Here is a 22,192-nt window from a genome sequence, read left to right as displayed (position 1 = left end):
GCCTATTTTCAGCCTCTTGAAGGGGTGGGGACATTCCATTTTTTTGCTCTCTCCAGGCTTTAGAGCCTTTCTAGGATCCTGGGGAGGGCAAAAATGACCTCCCCCTCTGGAGGCCCTCTAGAGGCCAAAAAGGGCTCATTTTCCAACTTGAAGTCTGTTCAACTGTAAGTCGGCAAACAGAACTTTTCCAGCCTATGGAGAACCTCCGGAGGGGGCATTTTTGCCCTTCCCAGGCTTCTAGAAAGGCCCAGGAGGTTGGGGACAGCAAAAACAACAACAACAGGCCTTCTGGTTGAACTGGATCTTGGCAAATTTTTGCCAGACCCATCCTTGAATACAACTCATATGTCTGGAACCCATACCACATCTCGGACATCAACACCCTTGAAAATGTCCAAAGATACTTCACCAGAACAGCCCTTCACTCCTCCACTCGAAACAGAATATCCTGCGAAAGTAGACTAATAATCCTGGGTCTAGAAAGCTTAGAAATACGACGCCTAAAACACGATCTAAGTATTGCCCAAAAGATCATATGCAGCAACGTCCTGCCTGTCAATGACTACTTCAGCTTCAACCGCAAGAGCACGCAACAGATTCAAACTTAATATTAACCGCTCCAAACATGACTGTAAAAAATATGACTTTAGCAATCGAGTTGTCGAAGCGTGGAACTCATTACCGGACTCCATAGTGTCAACCCCTAAACATTTCCCCTTAGACTATCCACGATTGACTTCTCCAGGTTCCTAACAGGTCAGTAAGGGGCATACATAAGTGCACCAGTGTGCCTTCCGTCCCCTGTCCAACTGTCTCTCCTTTATCTCATATATCTTTTCTTCCTTTGTTATATCTTCCCCCCTATTTTTATAACTTTTCTTCTATCCTGTTCTTTATATATATTACTACTTGTCTATTCTCTTCAATGTGTATTGTGCATTGCAATGTTTCCCAACCTTGGCCATTTGAAGATATCTGGACTTCAACTCCCAGAATTCCCCAGCCAGTTGAAGTCCAGATTTCTTCAAGTAGCCAAGGTTGGGAAATACTGGTGTATTGGACAAAATGAATGAATGAATGAATGAATGAATGAATGAATGAATGAATGAGCAAACAAACAAACAAACAAACAAACAAACAAATGTCATCTGGTGGGACCCAGGGGAAGAACCTTCTCTGTGGCGGCCCAGACCCTCTGGAATCAACTCCCCTCGGAGATTAGGAATGCCCCCACTCTCCTTGCCTTTCGCAAACTCCTTAAAACACACCTCTACCGTCAGGCATGGGGAAATTGATTCCCCTGGACCGTTCTGTTTTATGCATGGTTTGTATGAGATGTATGATTGCTTTTATATTAAGGGTTTTATATTCTTTTAACTATTGGATTTGTACTGTTTTTATTGTTGTGAGTCGCCCCGAGTCTTCAGAGAGGGGCGGAATACAAATCTAATAAATAAATAAATAAATAAATAAAATTGCTGCCTCAGTGCGTAATGGCATAGAAACTATCAGCCTGTGGCACTGCTGAAGTATTATGGAAGACCAGAATACTTCAATAATGGCCTTCAGCTTTTCTGCTTTGTTTGGTCTCATGTCTCTCATCTTTCTCTTGACAATGCCCCATAAATTCACTATGGGGTTCAGGTCAGGTGAGTTTGCTGGCCAATAATCCCATGGTCATTGAACCAAATTTTGGTGCTTTGGCAGTGTGGGCAAGTGCCTAGTCCTGCTGGAAAATTGTAGTCAGCATTCCCATAAAATCATCTGCAGAAGGAAGTATGAAGTGTTCCAAAATCTCCTGGTAGATGACTGCGTTAACCCTGGATTTAATGAGTCACAGTGGACCGAAACCAGTAGATGACAAGGCTCCTCAAATCAACACAGACTGTGGAAACATCACACTGGACTTCAAGCATCTTGCAATGTGTGCCTCTCCATTCTTCCTCCATACTCTGGATTCTTGGTTTCCAAGTGAGATGCAAAAGCTTCCATAGGTTCATACGTTCATAGGTTAATGCTTACTAGGATTTTATCATCTCCATCATACATCAATGTGTTTATTTTATTTTGTATACTCTGGATTTTATTTTGCACCCTGGCCATCTTTACAAACTATCTGATAAATAAATAAGATGTAGAACTACATGTTGGAGGCTGTTGGGGTTTGGATGGGTATCAACAGACTCAAGCTCAACCCTGATAAGACGGAGTGGCTGTGGGTTTTGCCTCTCAAGGACAATTCTATCTGTCTGTCTGAAGTAGACCCAGAGACAGGGTTTTGAGCAATCGGTACTTTTATTCAGCTCAGAGAACAAGTGACAGCTCAGCAAGGTAAAGTGACAATTCAGCGAGTACCGACTGACTCTGCCTGGAGAAACCGCTTCTTTTATACTTTTGCGGTTCCCGCCAAAGCTAGAGCCGGCCGCGTCTGAGCCAATCAGGAGCGACTTCCTGCTTGGGCTCAGACAGCGCTGGAAAGAGGAACAAACTATTTACAGAGTTACAAGGTAGCCATTTCAGGATACAACACCCCTCCCCTCATAGTTGGACTCATCCATCAAGAAAGCCATGTGACGAAGTCGTCCAATCGGTGAGGCCTCCGAGGCTCTCGCGCTGACCTGCGCAGTTCAATTTCTCCTTCGCCACTGACTGTGGAGGATGGCTCGCCGCTGTTCTCCCGGTGCGGCGGACTTGGCCTGGCAGGCCCAACGAAGGCTTCGGAGGACGAGGATGGCTCGGCGTCGCTGGATGGTTCCCCCTGGCCCGATAAGTCTCTTTGCGTGTTTCTTAGTTCGGGCAATGTACTAAAGTCTGTTGAAGGGGGAGAGTCCATGTCAGCGGGTTGTGGCAATTGATTTTCAGCTCGTTTCCGAATGTGGTCTATGTGTCGTTTCCACAAACGACCATCCTCTAGTTTAACAACATAAGTCTTGGGTGCGTTTTGCTTAACAATAATTCCCTTCATCCAGTTTACATTTCCATCAAAACATTTTACATATACATTTTGTCCCAAATACATTTCTCTTTCTGGTTTCATACACATTTGGTTATTATTGACACAGAACCTTGGATTTAACCTGTCTAATGGTGACCTCAACTTCCTTCCCATCAATAACTCTGCAGGGCTTACATGTGTGTGCGAGTTAGGGGTAATGTGCTGGGTTAGTAAGAATTGGTCCAAGTTTTGTTGCACATCCCCAGGGCCTGACCTGTGCAATGCCTCCTTTGCCACCCGTACGTAACGTTCTGCCAACCCGTTAGCCCAGGGCGAGTAAGGCGAGATGAGGGCATGCCTGACCCCTAGGCCATCTAGGAATAATTCGAATTGCCTGGCTGTTAGCTGTGGCCCATTGTCAGACACTAAGAGATCAGGGCAACCATGGGATGCAAACAGTCTGCTCAATACCTTGATAGTGGCACTTGTGGTTATGTTGTTCATTGCTATTATTTCCAACCATTTGGAGAAGGCATCAACCACTATTAAAAAATACTGAGACCCCACTGGGCCAGCAAAATCAATGTGGATCCTAGACCAAGGACCAGCAGGCTGTTCCCACTCAGCCGGAGTTGTTTTGGGGGGACTGGGCCTTGACTCTTGGCACGGGTCACACTTTGAAACCCAACTTTCAATATCAGCATCTAGCCCTGGCCACCATAAATGCCCCCTTGCTAGGCTCTTCATCCTGACAATCCCAGGATGGCCCACGTGTAACATTTTGAGTACCTTTTCCCTTAGGGGTTTGGGGATGATCACTCTATCCCCCCACAGCAAACAACCTTTTACATACGATAATTCAAGCCTTTTGTTTTTAAAATCACACAATTCAGGTTTAACAATATCATTTTGCCATCCCTTTAGAACACAGTTCACCACTTGTTTAAGGATTTGATCTTGCTGCGTGTGTGCAGCTACCTCTTTTGCTGTGGTTAGTGGGTTTTCCTCGAGTTCTATCATTAGCACATCTGTGGAAGGAACAGGGTCTTCCACTAAGTCTGCTATGGGGCATCTGCTGAGGCCGTCTGCATGATTGATTTCCTTCCCCCCCTTGTGGGTGAGCTCATACTGATACCCTGAGAGGAAAAGAGCCCATCTGATTAGTCTTGGAGACATAAAAGGTGGAGTGGGCTTGTTGGGGGCTAGCAGGCCTAGTAGGGGTTTGTGGTCAGTGACTAGCTCAAAGCTTCTTCCAAAAATGTAATTGTGAAACTTCTTCACCCCTGCCACTAATGCTAGAGCCTCCTTGTCTAACTGGCTATAATTCCTCTCTGTGCTGGTCATGGTTCTTGAAAAAAATGCTATTGGGGCCTCTGTCTTATTAGGTAGAACGTGAGCTAAGACTCCTCCTATGCCGTACGGCGAAGCGTCGCAGGTGAGCCTAATGGGTAGTGAAGCACTATATTGGACTACTACACTTTTCGAAGTTAATAAATTTTTTATTTGAGAAAAAGCTTCACGTTCAGTTTTCCCCCATGTCCAGCGGGCTTCCTTCTGGAGTAAACGATGGAGAGGCTCTGCTACTGTTGCCTTCTGCTTTAAAAAAACGGAATAAAAATTAAGGAGGCCCAAAAATGCCTGCAACTCATTCTTATCTCGTGGCTCTGGGGCTTCTCTAATTGCTCTCAGCTTCTCTGTTGTGGGGTGGATACCTTCTTTATCTATTTTATACCCAAGGAATTCAATACTGTTAGTTCCCCAGACACATTTATCAGGCTTGATTCGTAGCCCTTTGTCCTGTAGCCTCTTAAGTACTTCCCTTATTCTTTTGTTCACTTGTTCATGGTTTTCCCCTGCAATTAAGATGTCATCAAAATATGGAATTGCCCCATTTACCCCTGACAATAGGCGTTCCATGATGCTCTGGAATATTCCTGGGGCTATGCTTACCCCAAACTGTAACCTCGTGCATTTGAAAGCCCCCCTGTGCGTTACAATCGTTTGAGCGTTTGCTGTTTGTTCATCGACCGGAAGTTGCTGGTAAGCCTGCGCCAGGTCGATCTTTGCGAACCTTTTTCCCTCCCCCAGGGAGTGTAAGAGTTGTTGCACAACCGGGATGGGGTAGGGGTGGTGTTGGAGTGCCTTATTCAGGGTTGATTTGTAATCGGCGCAAACTCTTAAAGAGCCATCTGGCTTCAGGGGTGTCACTATGGGAGTTTCCCATGGCCCCTGTTCCACAGGGACCAAAATACCTTGACTAATGAGTTTGTCCAGCTGCATGTCTAGCTTGGGGAGAAGCGGAAGGGGGACCCTGCGAGGTTTCAGTCTAACTGGTGGGACCTTGGGGTCAATAGAGAAAGATATAGGGGGTCCCTTATACAATCCCAAGGTGGGGCTGAACACTTCAGGGAACTCTTTCACAAAGTTAGGCATATTATCACAGTTTACATTACACACACCCGAAATTTCGATCCCCAACGGTTCCATCCACGCTAGACCCAGCAGGGAGTGTTTGGCCCCCGTCACAATAAGCATGGGAAGGGTACATTTAACATTCTTAAATGCAATAGGTACATTTGCTGTTCCCAGGACCGAGATTACCCCCCCTTGGAAGTCTCTGATCACCAAAGAGGTTTGAGTTAGGTCAGCCTTAGACACATTAGGCATATATAGTTTAAATTTTTCCCAGGGCATGATGGTATATCTCGAGCCCGTATCCAGCTCCATTGAGCAAGGCTGGTTATTTAGTAACAATGAGATAACAATTTTAGCCCCCTTTTTGGTTGCCGTGTTATTCACGGAAAATTGAGAGTTACCTCTATTGTAGTCGCGGTTAGCGGTTGAGTAGTTCCTTTGACCCGAGTTGCGGAACGGTCTCCTTTCTCGCGATTGGGGGGGCTGGTTTTGAGGTCGCTGGTATTGTTGTGTGGCAAAAGTTTCTTCTGGTGCCGTTGCCCTGCATGCGATGGCGATGTGGCCTCTCCGGTTGCAACGGCGGCAAGTAGCGTCTCGGAAGGGGCATCGATGGCGCTGGTGATTTCCCCGGCAGCCCGCGCAGGGGGCTGGGTGAGTAGCTCTAGGGTGTCTCGGCTGGTCTTGCAGGAGGAGGCAGTTGTCCCCGTTGCTAGTTGGCTGGCTGAGGTCGTCTGTTCCCACGGCGCTGGGAGACTCGGCGTCGATTTTGGCAATGATTTCTCGCCTTCCGTGCTCTTTTAATTCTCTTGCCGCTGCGTCGGCTGCTTCTGCGGTCTGCGCTAATTTAATTACGGTTTGTAGAGTCGACTCTTCTTCGGTGAGGAGTTTATTTCTCACTGTGTTGCTCTTCATGCCGAAAACCAAGGCGTCGGTGAGGCGAGCTTCCGGGTCTTTAAACTTGCATTGAGCAAGTACCGTTCGAAGCCGCGTTGTAAATTGGCTGATCGACTCGGTTTCTCTCTGAGCCATCATGTGGAATTGATGCCGGTAAACCATGGCTGGTCTGGTTGGTTTGAAATGGCTCGCTAGTTTCTGTTGAAGTACGTCCCACGCTGTGGTTCTTGCTTGTTCTGGTTCGGTGAGAGTTTGGGCAAGTCTACGGATCTCTGCGCCGCAGTAGTTGAGAAAAATAGCCCGTCTGCGATCGGCTCCGGCGTCCTGCATTCCCGCCGCCTCGAGGAAGATCTCGAAGGTGGCCATGTACTCGTCCCATGTCATTTTCTCGGGATCGAAGAGTTCCGGAGCCTGGCCGATCTGGATTTTGTCCATGTTGCACGCGAAGTTTCTTCCGTTCGTTCGTCGCCAGTGAAGTAGACCCAGAGACAGGGTTTTGAGCAATCGGTACTTTTATTCAGCTCAGAGAACAAGTGACAGCTCAGCAAGGTAAAGTGACAATTCAGCGAGTACCGACTGACTCTGCCTGGAGAAACCGCTTCTTTTATACTTTTGCGGTTCCCGCCAAAGCTAGAGCCGGCCGCGTCTGAGCCAATCAGGAGCGACTTCCTGCTTGGGCTCAGACAGCGCTGGAAAGAGGAACAAACTATTTACAGAGTTACAAGGTAGCCATTTCAGGATACAACACTGTCCATCACCCTGGGGGGGGAGTTATTGACTCCCTCAGAGAGGGTCTGCAACTTGGGCGTCCTCCTCGATCCACAGCTCACATTAGAGAAACATCTTTCAGCTGTGGCGAGGGGGGCGTTTGCCCATGTTTGCCTGGTGCACCAGTTGTGCCCCTATTTGGACCGGGAGTCACTGTTCACAGTCATGCCCTCATCACCTCGAGGTTTGACTACTGTAATGCTCTCTACATGGGTCTACCTTTGAAAAGTGTTCGGAAACTTCAGATCGTGCAGAATGCAGCTGCGAGAGCAGTCATGGGCTTTCCCAAATATGCCCATGTTACACCAATACTCCGCAGTCTGTGGCGGTCCCGGCCCTTTGGAACCAACTCCCCCCAGAGATTAGAATTGCCCCCACCCTCCTTGCCTTTCGTAAGCTTCTTAAAACCCACCTCTGCCATCAGGTATGGGGGAACTGAGATCTTCTTTCCCCCTAGGCCTTACAATTTACGCATGGTATGTTTGTATGTATGTTTGGTTTTATAATAAGAGTTTTTTTAGTTGTTTAGTATTGGATTGTGTTACATGCTGTTTTTTATCACTGTTGTTAGCCGCCCCGCGTCTACGGAGAGGGGTGGCATACAAATCCAATAAATAATAATAATAATAATAATAATAATAATAATAATAATAATAATAATAATAATGTTAACAATACAAATGAAATCTTCACATTAGAAGCCCAAAAAGATTTACCTCAGTAGATTAAATAGTTGAAACTGCCTTTTTCGACTTGCTGTTGTTAAAAGACCAAATTTTACTATCTTGCCCAGTTTTCTAATAGAATATGAAGTTTATTTCTTCCTACTAAGTTTCACTCTGTAAAACTCATTAAAAGCAACAAGTGACTTTGTTGTGAATTCTTGTTTGATTTGAAATCTAACAAGGTCAGCCTTTTCTTTTACCCACAGAGCAGTCAACTTTAGTTGTGCTCAGTGAATCTACTGATAAATTCATGGCCATCCTGTTAGCGTATGATAATATCAACCGTCAGTTGCTTTGGGAGGCCTGCAAAATACGACCTGGATTTCTAAATTCTGAGTGAAGAACGTTCAACTGGAGTAAGCTGAGCATTTGTGGTCAACAGCAGACCTTCCTGTTTAGTGGCTTCCAGAAGTTTGTGTCTGAGTGACTTGACTTGTAGCAACCCTGGCAGGTTGTGACATGTTTACTTCCTATTGCTGATTTCCACTTTTGAGCAAAATCTTACAACTGGGGAAAGCTGGCAGCTCTTTTATTAACTTTATGCAGTTAATGAAATCTTATTTCTCACCAAACTGTGCATTTTGTTTATTTACTAAATTTATATGTCCACAGTGTCCTTGATTAGTCGACTATGGATCGAGACTTGTTTTATATCTAGGGGAAACTCTGAATACAGTACTTATCTGCTAAACAGAAACACTGCACAAGAGAGAGAAAAACAAAGGGTATTTGCTTAGTCAGAGCTCCTTTATGCAACAAAACGAACATTTTAGAGAGAGAATGATATAAGAGTTTAAAGAGAAAAAATGTACCGTATATATTTGCTGTGACTTATAAGATCCCATTGCTGTCAGACTTTTGTTTGGAGTAATTCTGTATGTCACACAGCTTATTATTGTTGATTTAGAACTAGAAAACTAAGCCAGAGTTCATTCTCATTCTCAGAATTCTTGCTTGATCCTCTTCTGGCTAGTTTACTTAAACAACTTTCTGTTTGCTGACAAGCCACTAGAGGGTGCTCATCTTCTGCAGAGCAAAATTTTAAGCTGCAAAGATGCTTAAACTAACTTTGACTTTGTACTAGAGCCAGCTCAGACAAATGTTTTTTTCCTGTGTTGTTTTTGTTTGTTTGTTTTGTCACATACGCATTGGTGGTATACAAAGATATAATAAAAGAGAAACATTAGGACAAGGGACAGAAGGCACTCTGGTGCACTTGTGCACATACACACCTTACTGACCTCTTAGGAATCGGGAGAGGTCAACAGTGGATAGTTTAAGGGTAAAGTTTTTGGGGTTAGGTGATACTACAGAGTCAGGTAGTGAGTTCCATGCATCAACTACTCGGTTACTAAAGTTGTACTTCCTGCAGTCGAGTTTAGAACGGTTTACTTTAAGTTTGTATCTGTTTTGTGCTTGTGTGTTGTTGTGGTTGAAGCTGAAGTAGTCGTTGACAGGAAGGACATTGTAGCAGATGATTTTATGAGCTGTGTTTAGGTCGTGTTTAAGATGACGTAGTTTTACGCTTTCAAAACCTAGGATTGTAAGTCTAGTTGCGTACGGTATTCTGTTATGAGTGGAGGAGTGGAGGGCTCTTCTAGTAAAGTATCTCTGGACATTTTCTAGGGTGTGTATGTCCGAAATGTGGTGTCGGTTCCAGACAGATGAGCTGTATTCAAGGATCAGTCTGGCGAAAGTTTTGTATGCTCTGGTTAGTAGTGAGAGATTACCGGAGCAGAAACTACGTAGGATTAGGTTAGATTAGGTCTTTTAATTTAAACACTTACTTTAAGTTTGTATCTGTTTTGTGCTTGTGTGTTGTTGTGGTTGAAGCTGAAGTAGTTGTTGACAGGAAGGACATTGTAGTAGATAAGTGTTTCTAACATTTTCTTAGCATTTTGAATTTTTCCAGTTTTGTTTCACATTGTCCTATCGATTGTTGTCATATAAATATTTTGCCGAGGGCTTTATGGTGCCAGCCTTTCCGGCTGCCAGCCAACTGCCTACCTACCATAGTCCAGAGTCCTGCAAACTCAGAACGTTTTTTTTAGAAGCAAACAAACAAATGACAAATCCCAGGAAAAAGAGGAGAGACGCAGCAAGGTGGAATGCAGAAATCAAAGCACGGCACCAGAGCTGAGATTTGAAAAGTTACTCTCAGCGTTTTCTCTCGGGGAGGGAGGCCAATAAAGAAATTGCACTGCGCCAGCACCCAAATGCACGGCTAAGGTACATTACTTGCTGGAGTTTCCTCTCCTGTCGGCCTGTTTTTTGGCTGATCTGTCTGGTATACAGTACTTTCTGTGGTTGTATCTTTAGTGCAGGCTTCCGTTTGGGACTGGGTGGGGTAAATAATGGAGCCTGAGGGCTACTTGTTGTGGGTGCAGGTGGGGGAGTCTTTGGTTTTTCCCTCAACCAGAGGGGAGTCCTTAGCTTCATTTGGTGAGCGCAATAACTGAGGCGACGCTGGGGGTGCTGTTAAACATAACATTTAATAACCTTCAATAACTATCCATCGAGATCCAGCCATAAATGGTATGCATGGGTTTCACTGTTTTATTTTAATTGTTTTTTAAACTGTTTTATAGGTTTTTAGTACTATTTAGGTCAGTGAATGGCTGCAAAAAAATTATTATCAAGCTGTGGGTGTGGCTTATTTTGTGGGTGTAGCATGCCAGCCATGTGACCAGGTGGGAGTGGCTTAACGGTCATGTGACGGGGGTGGCTTAAAGGTCATATGGCTGGCTTAAAGGTGGACAACTTGATGTCACTCACCTCAAGGGTGTGGGTTAAGCTGCCTAGCCTCTCCTCACCTTAAAGAGATACAATTTCACTATCTATTTACTATTACTTAACATCCAAAATATACTATTTAATTCTGTGTATATATGCCATATGTGTTAATACATATTACACATAGGTACACAAAAATATACATTATCTACTATATAAACTGTATGTATATGTACACATGCACATATACGCACGCACAGCTCTTCTAAAATTATACACATTCAACCTCATTTACTGCGATAGGAAAAACATACCTAGAGCCTAGAAGGGAAAAAAAGAAAAAAATTCAAACAATTTTCAACCGGTTCTACGTACCTGACAAAAAAATTTCTACCAGTTCTGCATACCTGGCCCTTCATTGATTTAGATGCTCTGCGTACCCAGGAGCCCATCACTGATTTAAATGCTATAGTTTTGGTTGTAAGCCGCCCAGATTCCCTAGGCAGTTGGGCAGCATAAAAATCGAACAAGCAAGCAAGCAAACCACAAATCAGTAACCATTGTCTAACTAGAAGTGTCTGACACTGATTGAGAACCTTTATAGTGGGCTGTTAAACCCTCAGCCAATCACAGGCGATCCTTGTTCCTGCTCCTAGAGCAGCCCCTAGTGGCCTTCCAGAACATTACAATAATTAATCAATTAATCAATTAATCAATTAATCAGTTAATCAGTTAATCAGTTAATCAGTTAATCAGTTAATCAGTTAATCAGTTAATCAACCGATTAACCGATTAATCGATTAATCAATTAATCAATTAATCAATTAATCAATTAATCAATTCAATTTCTGTGCCACATGTTCTGTGCAACATGTTAGAAATCGTCCAATAAAATCTACGTTAAATATTATCCTAAACCCCCATGCTAAAAATCAAGCAATCACATCCATACAAGCATTCACTCATTGGCCGGGCTAGATATTAGAGATTCACTGTCCCCAATCCTGTCTGAAAAGATGGGTCTTCAGAGCCTTACACAAGGTGGGAAGAGTGAGGGCAGTGCGGATCTCTGGAGGGAGTTCCATAGGGCCAGGGCCACCACAGAGAAGGCTCTTCCCTTATGCCCCACCAGCCGGCATTGGCTGGCTGACAGGACCTGGAGAAGGCCAACCCTGTGGGCCCTGACCGGTCGCTGTAATTCAATGTTGAATTAGCCTCAACATTGCTGGAATCTGCCCCTTCAGTACTATTATCCTGAGGAGCTGTTGCTGCAGCACCTCCTCTTCCTCCTCCTGGTCCATAACAGGATTGACTTAGTCTGTCAAACGGTCTGTCACCATTTCAAGAGTAGTTTCTGTTGCTGTGTTAATCACAAACATGATTTGCTGGCCGGGCAAAAAAAGGGAAACAGCTGCAGAAGAGAGAAGAACCGCAACAAGGTACGGTTGATACCGTACTTATGTGCTATGTTCTGTATTTGAGATGTCAGTTTATTGTGGTAAGATGCAAGACTAAGAAACGGACACTCTGTGGGCCTAAAACTACTTTTATTAGAAGGGCTATCGCAACCAAACCTTGGAAATATGAACCTGCTTCCTTTCTTCCCTGTTTTATCTTCCCTGTTTTATTAGAAGATTGTCTGAGGCATTTTCACAAGTCTCTGTTTTGGTAATGGCTCATCACGCCATGTTTCTCTGGTCGTTGCCTTGGTAACAAATGTTCCTTCTGTTGGTCAAAACCATCTTCTGTTATTATCTGCTGTACAGTTAGTCCTTGATTTACAACAATTTGTTTAGTCATGTTTGAAGTCACAACAGCACTGGAAAAAGTGACGACTGTTTTTCACCCTTTTGACCGTTGCAGCGTCTCCATGGTTACATGATCAAAATTCGAGGGGGGAGGGGCCACATGTATTTATGACAGTTGGTCTCTCTCAGGGTCATATGATCACTATCTCTAACCTTCCCAGCTGGCTTCCAACAAGCAAAGTCAATGCGGAACCACATGATTGCCGTAACAACTGTGGCAAAAAATATTGTAAAATGGGGCACGACTCATTTAACAACAGTCCTTCTTATTAATTTAAATTTTGCACTCAAATGTGAATAATTACTCATACCGCAGCTCTATATTCCTTTAGAACAGTGTTTCTTAAACATTTTTCTCTCTTGCCTATAAAAATTATGGAGGACCCCAAAATAGTGTTTGTATGATATCTATTGACAATCATTAAAAAATTGAAAGTACATAAATACATACATGCATGAATAGATACATAAGATATTTATTTGTTGCATCATGTAAAATAATATTAAACCCATTAGATATAACTATAACAGCATGTAAAATAATATCAAACCCATTAGATATAATTATATAACTGCTCAAAAAAATAAAGGGAACACTCAAATAACACTTGAGTTGGCCTTCTCCGGGTCCCGTCAACTAAACAATGTCTTCTCTGTGGCGGCCCCGACCCTTTGGAACCAACTCCCCCCAGATATCAGAGTTGCCCCCACCCTCCTTGCCTTTCGTAAGCTCCTTAAAACCCACCTCTGTCGTCAGGCATGGGGGAATTGAGACTTTCCCCTCCCACTAGTCTTATAAAATTTATGCATGGTATGTCTCTATGTATGATTGGTTTCTTAAATTGGGGTTTTTAAATTTACTTAAATATGAGATTTTTTTACATTGTCTTATTGTTGTTAGCCGCCCCAAGTCTACGGAGAGGGGCGGCATACAAATCTGAGAAATAAATAAATAAATAAACACATCCTAGATCTGAATGAATGAAATATTCTCATTGAATACTTTTTTCTGTACAAAGTTGAATGTGCTGACAACAAAACGAAATTGATTGTCAATCAGTGTTGCTTCCTAAGTGGACAGTTTGATTTCACAGAAGTTTGATTTACTTTGAATTATATTCTGTTGTTTAAGTGTTCCCTTTATTTTTTTGAGCAGTATATTTTTCAAGAAAAACATGGACTTTTAATACAAAAATTAATGAGAAGAGTGACATTGTTTTAAAATTTTGCAAATACTGTACTTTCAATATATGGCTTAAGAAAAGATAAAAATAGGAACCAGGAGCAGCCCTCTTTAATTAGCAAGTTCATTAAGGTAAGAGTTCTTTGACTGTTTAGAACAGTGATATTTAACCTCCATGACGTTAAAAGATGTGAACTTCAACTCCCAGAATTCTCTAGCCAAAGCTGACTAGAGAATTCTGGGAATTGAAGTCTGCACTCCCTTATATGGTTGAGGTTATACTGCCTATAAAACCAAACTCCTGAGTTGATGTGGTGCCGTGGAAAGAACCTAGTCCTTGAATTTGACAGAGAAATACTCTCAAACAAAGAGACATCTGCATATATCTCCGAGACCGCCTTCTGCCGCATGAATCCCAGCGTCTGGTGAGGTCCTACAGAGTTGGTCTTCTCAGGGTCCCGTCAACCAGACAATGTCGGCTGGCGGGGCCTAGGGGAAGAGCCTTCTTTGTGGTGGCCCTGGCCCTCTGGAACCACTCCCCCCAGAGATTCACACCGCCCCCACCCTCCTTGCTTTCTGAAAAAGTTTGAAGACTCATCTTTGCCGCCAGGCCTGTGGCCATTAGATCTCCCCCTCCCCCCGATCAACGAATGTGTTTAGAATAAATTATTGATTGAGCGAATGATAATTGAATGTTTTTAGCTTTTAGGATGTTTTTTAAGTCTTTTAATTGTTATTAATTGGATCAAATTGTTTTATTATGTATTCTATGTTTCTTGTGAGCCTCCCTGAGTCCACGAAGAGGGGTGGCATACAAATCCAATGAATGAATGAATGAATGAATGAATATATGTTTAAATATGTTAAAGGGTTAAATAAGGTCCAGGAGGGAAGTGTTTTTAATAGGAAAGTGAACACAAGAACAAGGGGACACAATCTGAAGTTAGTTAGTTGGGGGAAGATCAAAAGCAACATGAGAAAATATTATTTTACTGAAAGAGTAGTAGATCCTTGGAACAAACTTCCAGCAGACGTGGTAGATAAATCCACAGTAACTGAATTTAAAAATGCCTGGGATAAACATATATCCATCCTAAGATAAAATACAGAAAATATTATAAGGGCAGACTAGATGGACCACGAGGTCTTTTTCTGCCGTCAGACTTCTATGTTTCTATGTTTCTATGAATGAATGAATGAACGAACGAACAAACAAACAAACGAACAAAGAAACAAACAAACAAACAAACAAACAAACAAATATTACTTTTATATTAATGGTAAAAATGCTACCCGGGATAACAGGTGACAGTTTGATTACATCGAATGTGTTCATAATATTAAATATGCTCAGTTAAATGTTACAGTATAACAAATTCTGTTGTCTTTTTTATATTGAAGGCATTCCTCAGCAGAAATAAGACAACAATTTGCGCATCAGCCATCCTTTGGAACCTTCTGTCACCGAAGTAATAGTACACCTGGTTTTTCTTCCATTAATCTGGTGAATATAAAAGCTTGCTTTTTAAATTCCACCTTTATTTTTTTGTAAATAACTCAAAGTGGCAAATGTATTAGAGGCAAATGTTCTTACTGGTTTGGACTGATTCTATAGAACTGATAGTCACTTGGTGTCCTGGGTCGCTGCAACTGGCAGTGACCGAGCCTGTTAGTTCCTGAGCCAGTTCCCTCGGAGGTGCCCTAGGAACTTCCATCTTGTTTTTTGCTTCTGCACATGCGCAGAAGCTTTTCTTTACTAATCCACATGCTCATGTGTGGTGCTTCCCTGAGCGAACCGGCAGTAGAAGAAACCAGAACTACTCCTGAAATACAGTGGTACTTCTACCTAAGAAGAACACTACTTACAAACTTTTCTAGATAACAACCAGGTGTTCAAGATTCTTTTGCCTCTTCCCAAGAACCATTTTCCACTTACAAACTGACCCTCCAAAACTATAACTGGAAAAGGCAGGGAGAAACCTCTTTAGGATCTCCTGGGAGGAAACAGGGCCAGAAAAAGCGGTGAGAAGCCTCCGTGGGGCCTCTCTAGGAATCTCCTGGGAGGAAACAGGGCCAGAAAAAGCGGTGAGAAGCCTCCGTGGGGCCTCTCTAGAAATCTCCTAGGAGGAAACAGGGCCAGAAAAGGCAGTGAGAAGCCTCCGTGGTGCCTCTCTAGGAATCTCCTGGGAGGAAACAGGGCCAGAAAAGGCGTGGAGAAGCCTCTATGGGGCCTTTCTAGGAATCTCCTGGGAGGAAACAGGGCCTCCACCCTCCATGTGGTTTCCCCAGTTGCAAGCATTATTTGCTTTTACATTGATTCCTATGGGAAAAATTGCTTCTTCTTACAAACCTTTCTACTTAAGAACCAGGTCACGGAATGAATTAAGTTTGTTAGCAGAGGTACCACTGTATATCTAATACTCCTTCCTCCTTCTACTTTCTCAAGAACAACAACTCTGTGTTGTAAATTGCGCTGAAAGGGAATGACTGAGCCAAAGTCACTCAGCAGCTGGCTTTCATGGTTAAGACAGAACTAGAACTCAGGGTCTCCTGGTTTCTAGCCTAGTTCCTTAGTCACTAGACTAAACTGACCCTTATTAATGTTTGTGCATCATTTACATGAGCAAGGACACTATCTATTAGATAGGATCAGGGGAAGGGAAGTTAGAATAGTGTTCAAGAAAAGAATTATGTCTCTCATGATTCAACAATTTTTAAAATTATATATTATTAAACAAAACACATCCTACCCCACCCACCACCCACCCCCGGAAGTCAGGGCCATCTCCTTGGAGACCTGCAACCAAGGGTATTCTGATCTAGGCTTACTTAGAAATGATGAAGCAGAGTCTCAGCCCAGGAGGCAAAACCTCCTTTATTTATACGACTGTGAATTCCTTTCATTCACAGTCCTCAAGGCTAGGCAAATTTATCAACACAAATCTTATCTCACTTGGAACGCTGCTAGAGAACTAGTTTTCAAATGCAAGGCAAGGCAAAATATGGCACAGAATCTATTACAGTCACAAACAGAACTTTCCACTCTTGGAACAAGAGATATTTATAGATATTATAATGCTCCGTTGTAGGAGCATTCTGTAGACATCACTGATTACAAATATTACTGTTCAGTGATAATATTTCCTTCTTGAATTTAATATCTACTAGAATGAATTGAATTTTGCAGAAGTTTGTTGCACTAATCTTAAATTTATCCTCAGATCTTTTAACTGTATTTTAATAAGAATAAACAGGTTATTAGGAACTCACAGTTCTGAAAACTGAAACATAGTAAATATATGTTTCCTGTCTCTTGAAGACATCTAATTTACTTCCTCAACGTGAGCAGCTGTCGGCTTAACTTTCTTGGAGATTCATTGGGTGATAAAAAGTGTGTATTTTGTTTTCAAAAGCCTTTCTGCCAAGTTGCTTAGTTTTTGTTTCATCTAGCCACCATTTTGATTGCATCATACGGCTAATTTTACTGCACTAAAGAGGTACGTTAATTGTTTCTCTGTAGGTTGCTTTTTATAGATAAACCACACTGCCAAAATTTTAATTGCTGCTTTTTTCTAATGGCTTTTATCTTCCTGTAACAATTCTTTCCCCTACATTTTTGTCACCTCTCAATAATTCCTGTTTGGTCTGGTTATGTGTTGTGTATACGAGTTTGGGGATGCATTATTTATTTGACAAAGAAATCTCCTGTTGTCTCTAGCTAACAATATGTATATTGACATATATATTAATTTTTATAATTTTTAGTCTAACCTGCTAAATGTACATTAAAAATTACAATGGGAATAAATGTGGTTTAGAAGACGATCCCTCAATAAATTACACCAGACACACTCAAGAAATTACACCAGAAAAAAAGGTTATTTATACCTCAAAAAATTCTGTATGCTAATCCTAACTGTACCTAGCTTCCTTGCTTTAATGGCTAGAATGGTTGGATAGAATTGAAGGGCTTAACATATGAATCATTAGACTTATGTTCTATTCAGGCAAGTGCAGATTCTTTACTGACTGAAGATCCTGATTTTTCTAAATTTCTCATTTGTACAAAGAGTTCCTAGATGATATTGTCAACTGCGAAGTCTTATAAATAATACAATTTTTTATTGTAAGCCCTCCAGAGTTACTTATGTGAAATGGACAATTTAAAAAATGTGATGAATTAAAACATACATAAATAAAATTAAATGGGAGAAGAACAATCCTAGTTTACTCATTGTAGTCTTCCTTGTGGCAAAAATGTTCATACGTCTCTCAAATTTGGTAGCTTGTGTCAAATATCTTCCTTTGTGACCACATTCTTGGTAAGTCAGTTAATTCCATTCGCATCTTGCCATTTGGCTAAGTTATATAGCACATGGCACTTTCCTAATGAAACTAGATACAATTTGTTTTTAATTATGAATTAAATTTCATAGATTTAAAGAGAAATTAATCTGTTAAATATAGATTGAACTAAAGCTTTTAGCAGGAAACGGCTTATATAATTTTGTCTGACATTGCCAAAGAAAGAAAAGAGGTAGAAGAAAAGGAAAGATATATTATTTGTTTAACAATTGCTCATCATTTAACCTATTTTCTAACAAGTTAAGAAGGTTCAAGTAGACTGATTTTTTTAAAAATATAAGTTTTACAGTTATGATTATGTGTAAGATTTTATGTGTGATTTATTCCTTTTTCTCTAGATCCATAAAATGAACTGTTTAGGCTGTTAGCTCATTTGAGGTTAAAATTTAATGAAAACCCAGAAATGTATTTTATATTCCTAAAAAAAACCATTTTTCTCTTTTATTTTCTCTTTTTTGTACTATTTAGCCTCAGTTTTATGATGCTGTAGATCCAGTGGATTTTGAAGGTCTCTTAATGATGCAGCTGAATATCCTAGATTCAGATCTCTTGCAAGAATTGGGTGATTTTCCTGAAGATGATTTGGAGATGGTTTATGCCGCAAAGGAGCATAGAACCTTGGAACCATCATTACCAGAAGAACGGTGAGGAAACTTTTTAAAGCAAGCAACTGAAGCCTGTTTTTAATGTTCCCATTCTTTGGGGGCTTTTGAACCAGAAGTATTTCTCATTAATAACAATAACAACAACAATAACAAAAACAATTTATTAGATTTATATGCAGCCCCTCTCCGAGGACAATATATTCTGATTATCCAGTGGTCAGACAAATATATTTTTATAGCTACATATTCTGGGATATTGCTATAATACTTAAAAGGATCTCTGGAAAAATAATTTACTGAGTTAGTTAATGAGTACAAACATGGTACTCATAAATGTATTGTCTTAAGCATTTATTCACCCAGGGCAAACTCCTTGTACAATGCATGATGATAGAATGATGGTAAATAAAATAAGTACGAAGTTTGAACTGATAGAGTTTCAGATTGTTCCAATTTAAAATATGGAGCCAGAACAAACCATTTTGACCTTAATTTTAGGCCCTAAGGTAAGTCAAAAATTAAGGTCAAAATGGTTTGCGCATCATTCCTATTGACACAAGCTCCTCTGGTTTATCTTTTTTTCCCTTAACTGTATCTAGTGGCAAGCTAAGGGCAGTACATTGGCAATATTTTTTCCCTGTCTTCACCTATTCTTCAAACTATTATCTTTTTCAGTCCCTATTCCTCTTTTTGCCACAAATGACAAATACTGTACCTATAAGAGCTTACCTTATAAGGATACAAGCTATGGAAAGAGAAGGAGAGATTATATTGGGACTATATTGAGTGAAAATTTACTTCTCTTTCCCTTTATATTCCAAAGAAATATCTCTGGGACCGCCTTCTGCTGCACGAATCCCAGCAACCGGTTAGGTCCCACAGAGTTGGCCTTCTCCGGGTCCCGTTGACTAAACAATGTCGTTTGGTGGGACCCAGGAGAAGAGCCTTCTCTGTGGCAGCCCCGATCCTCTGGAACCAGCTCCCCCCGGAGATTAGAACTGCCCCCCCTCCTTGCCTACAAATCTAATAAATAAATAAAATAAATAAATATTTAATTGGTAGTTTAATTCCGATGTAGCCTATCAGAGAGAAGCTAGTTCCGAACATTAGAACATTTTAATTTTCATTAAAGCGTTTTTTTCTCTCTCTCAAGTATTTTCTATTAATTGATCTTGGAGATCTGAGAACTGAACGTTTTCATGAAAAGCATGTGCTGTATCAATGAATTGCATCGTTTTCCTCGGATGAGATAAACAAAGGGGTTATGTTATTTGTGTCCCTTTTTTTCTGAACTTATTTTAGCAGGCCACTGCTTCCCCAGACCCTTTCTTTGATATTTCTTTCATTATTTACACATTATGTGACTTGTACTTTAAAATATATACTTTTTAAAAGTATATAAATTATACTTCATAATTCTATCAGTACACTTTAATTTTTAAGATGTTCAAAAATTTAACTTGAAAACTAGATCTCAAAAGTGTCTTCAAAAATAACAATTTTTATTATGTGAGAAGAATAGCCATGTTGCTCTTATTAGATTGACTCTCTTTATACATGATCACTGATTATGCATAGAAATATTTTTCTTCCCCCTAGGACTGAATTGGATTTACATGTCCGGGACTGTGTCCAAACTTATATTCGTGATTGGCTGATTGTGAATCGAAAGTAAGCCCTTCATTTATAACTCAATAATTACCATGGGAAAAGTTGAAATCTACTGTTTTGATTAATTATGTTAATTAATTAATGTTAATTACCCAAGACTAAGTGGTAATTACTCTCATTAGGTTTACTAAATGGATTGAGTTCAAAAAATATTACTGGCACTGATAATGATGTGCTACAGTTGATTGGGGCATCAATCATACAATATTAGGATCCCACAAAAAACAATCATTTATTGTTGACAGGAGAAGAAAACAATAATGGTAATACTCTTACATTTGTGTCAATGCAACAGCAATTCACAGTTTAGAGGTGTGCATACTTGGTGCTTCAGCAAACGTTCATCTGGAAGTACTCTGCGTCATTAAAAAGTGACAGGAAAAATCTCAACTGCAGCCATATCAGTGGCCATTCTATTTTGGCCTACAAAACAAAAGGCTCATTGGCACTTGTCATTTGACTTGAAGAAGTATCACTGATATATTGGAGAAGAGCAGAGTAGTGAAAATAGGTTAGACATGAAGTATGGTGGCATGTTTCTAACAACATTCCATCTGTCCGTCCATAACCCTGGGGCGGGAATTATTGACCCCCTCAGAGAGGGTCCGCAACTTGGGTGTCCTCCTCGATCCACAACTCACATTAGAGAACCATCTTTCAGCTGTGACGAGGGGGACGTTTGCCCAGGTTCGCCTGGTGCAGCAGTTGCAGCCCTATCTGGACCGGACTCACTGCTCACAGTCACTTACGCCCTCATCACCTCGAGATTCGACTACTGTAATGCTCTCTACATGGGGCTACCTTTGAAAAGTGTTCGTAAACTTCAGATCGTGCAGAATGCAGCTGCGAGAGCAATCATGGGCTTCCTCAGGTATGCCCATATTACACCAACACTCCGCAGTCTGCATTGGTTGCCGATCAATTTCCGGTCACAATTCAAAGTGTTGGTTATGACCTATAAAGCCCTTCATGGCATCGGAACAGAATACATGCGGGACCGCCTTCTGCCGCACGAATCCCAGCGACCGATTAGGTCCCACAGAGTTGGCCTTCTCTGGGTCCCGTCGACTAAACAATGTCGTCTGGTGGGTCCCAGGGGAAGAGCCTTCTCTGTGGCGGCCCTGACTCTCTGGAACCAACTCCCCCCGGAGATTAGAACTACCCCCACCCTCCTTGCCTTCCATAAACTCCTTAAAACTCACCTCTGTCGTCAGGCATGGGGGAATTGAGGTATTCCCCCCTCCCCCAGGCCTGTACAATTTATGTATGGTATGTCTGTGTGTATGTCTGGTTTAATAATGGGGTTTTTAAATGTTTTTAAAAATTTATTAGATTTGTTGTGAATTATTTTATTGTATGTTGTGAGCCGCCCCGAGTCTACCGAGAGGGGCGGCATACAAATCTAATAAATAAATAATAAACAAATAAATAAAACATCTGGGAAGGTTTTGGGGGTTGAGGGAATGTTGTTGAATGTTGTTGTTCTCTTGAAAAAATACGAATAAGAATATGCATAAGAATTGCTCTCCATATTATTCTGTAGTGATCCATATAGCAATAGCACTTAGATTTATATACCACTTCACAGTGCTTTACATCCCTCTCTAAGCAGTTTACAGAGTCAGCCAATTGTTCCCAATAATCTGAGGTTGGTCATTTTACCAACCTCAGAAGGATAGAAGGCTGAGTCAATCTTAAGCCTGGTGAGATTCGAACTTTCAAACTGCAGGCAGCTGGCAGTCAGCAATCATAGAACTCGCCTGCAGTACTACATTCTAACCACTGCACCACCACAGCTCTTCTATATAGCAATTTATTATTACTTTGTAGTCCATTTAAGCAGCTCTTAAATTAATTTGCGGGATTGTATTTTTTTTAATAGAATTTATTTACATGACAGCAATTGATCTTTTGTCTCTTTTTCTAAAACTGAAATCTACTTGGCTATTTTACTAAAGAAATCAAGGAAGTGACGCTTATAACTCCATGAAAACAGGATTCAGAACAGATTTCCACAAAAGCCTCCGAAAGCAGACATTTGAGTCTGAAATGTTGGATTTTCACGACTCCAATTATCAGGTACACTTGGG

General features: G+C 41.3%; 1 protein-coding gene across 1 annotated transcript in view; it reads left to right on the top strand.

Moving 5' to 3' along the window:
- DOCK8 (dedicator of cytokinesis 8) overlaps nucleotides 1-22,192 on the top strand; it is a 124,196-nt gene that overhangs the window by 9,453 nt on the left and 92,551 nt on the right. Inside the window, exons 2-5 of the mRNA XM_070742627.1 lie at nucleotides 14,863-14,965; nucleotides 18,295-18,470; nucleotides 20,031-20,102; nucleotides 22,061-22,181. Of these exons, the coding sequence (XP_070598728.1) occupies nucleotides 14,863-14,965; nucleotides 18,295-18,470; nucleotides 20,031-20,102; nucleotides 22,061-22,181 (472 nt within the window). The remainder of the gene's footprint in view (nucleotides 1-14,862; nucleotides 14,966-18,294; nucleotides 18,471-20,030; nucleotides 20,103-22,060; nucleotides 22,182-22,192) is intronic.

This window comes from Erythrolamprus reginae, chromosome 2, assembly GCF_031021105.1.
Source record: "Erythrolamprus reginae isolate rEryReg1 chromosome 2, rEryReg1.hap1, whole genome shotgun sequence".
Lineage (NCBI taxonomy): Eukaryota > Metazoa > Chordata > Lepidosauria > Squamata > Dipsadidae > Erythrolamprus > Erythrolamprus reginae.
Note: the sequence above shows the minus strand (reverse complement) of the source record. Positions and strands in the feature narration are given on the sequence as shown.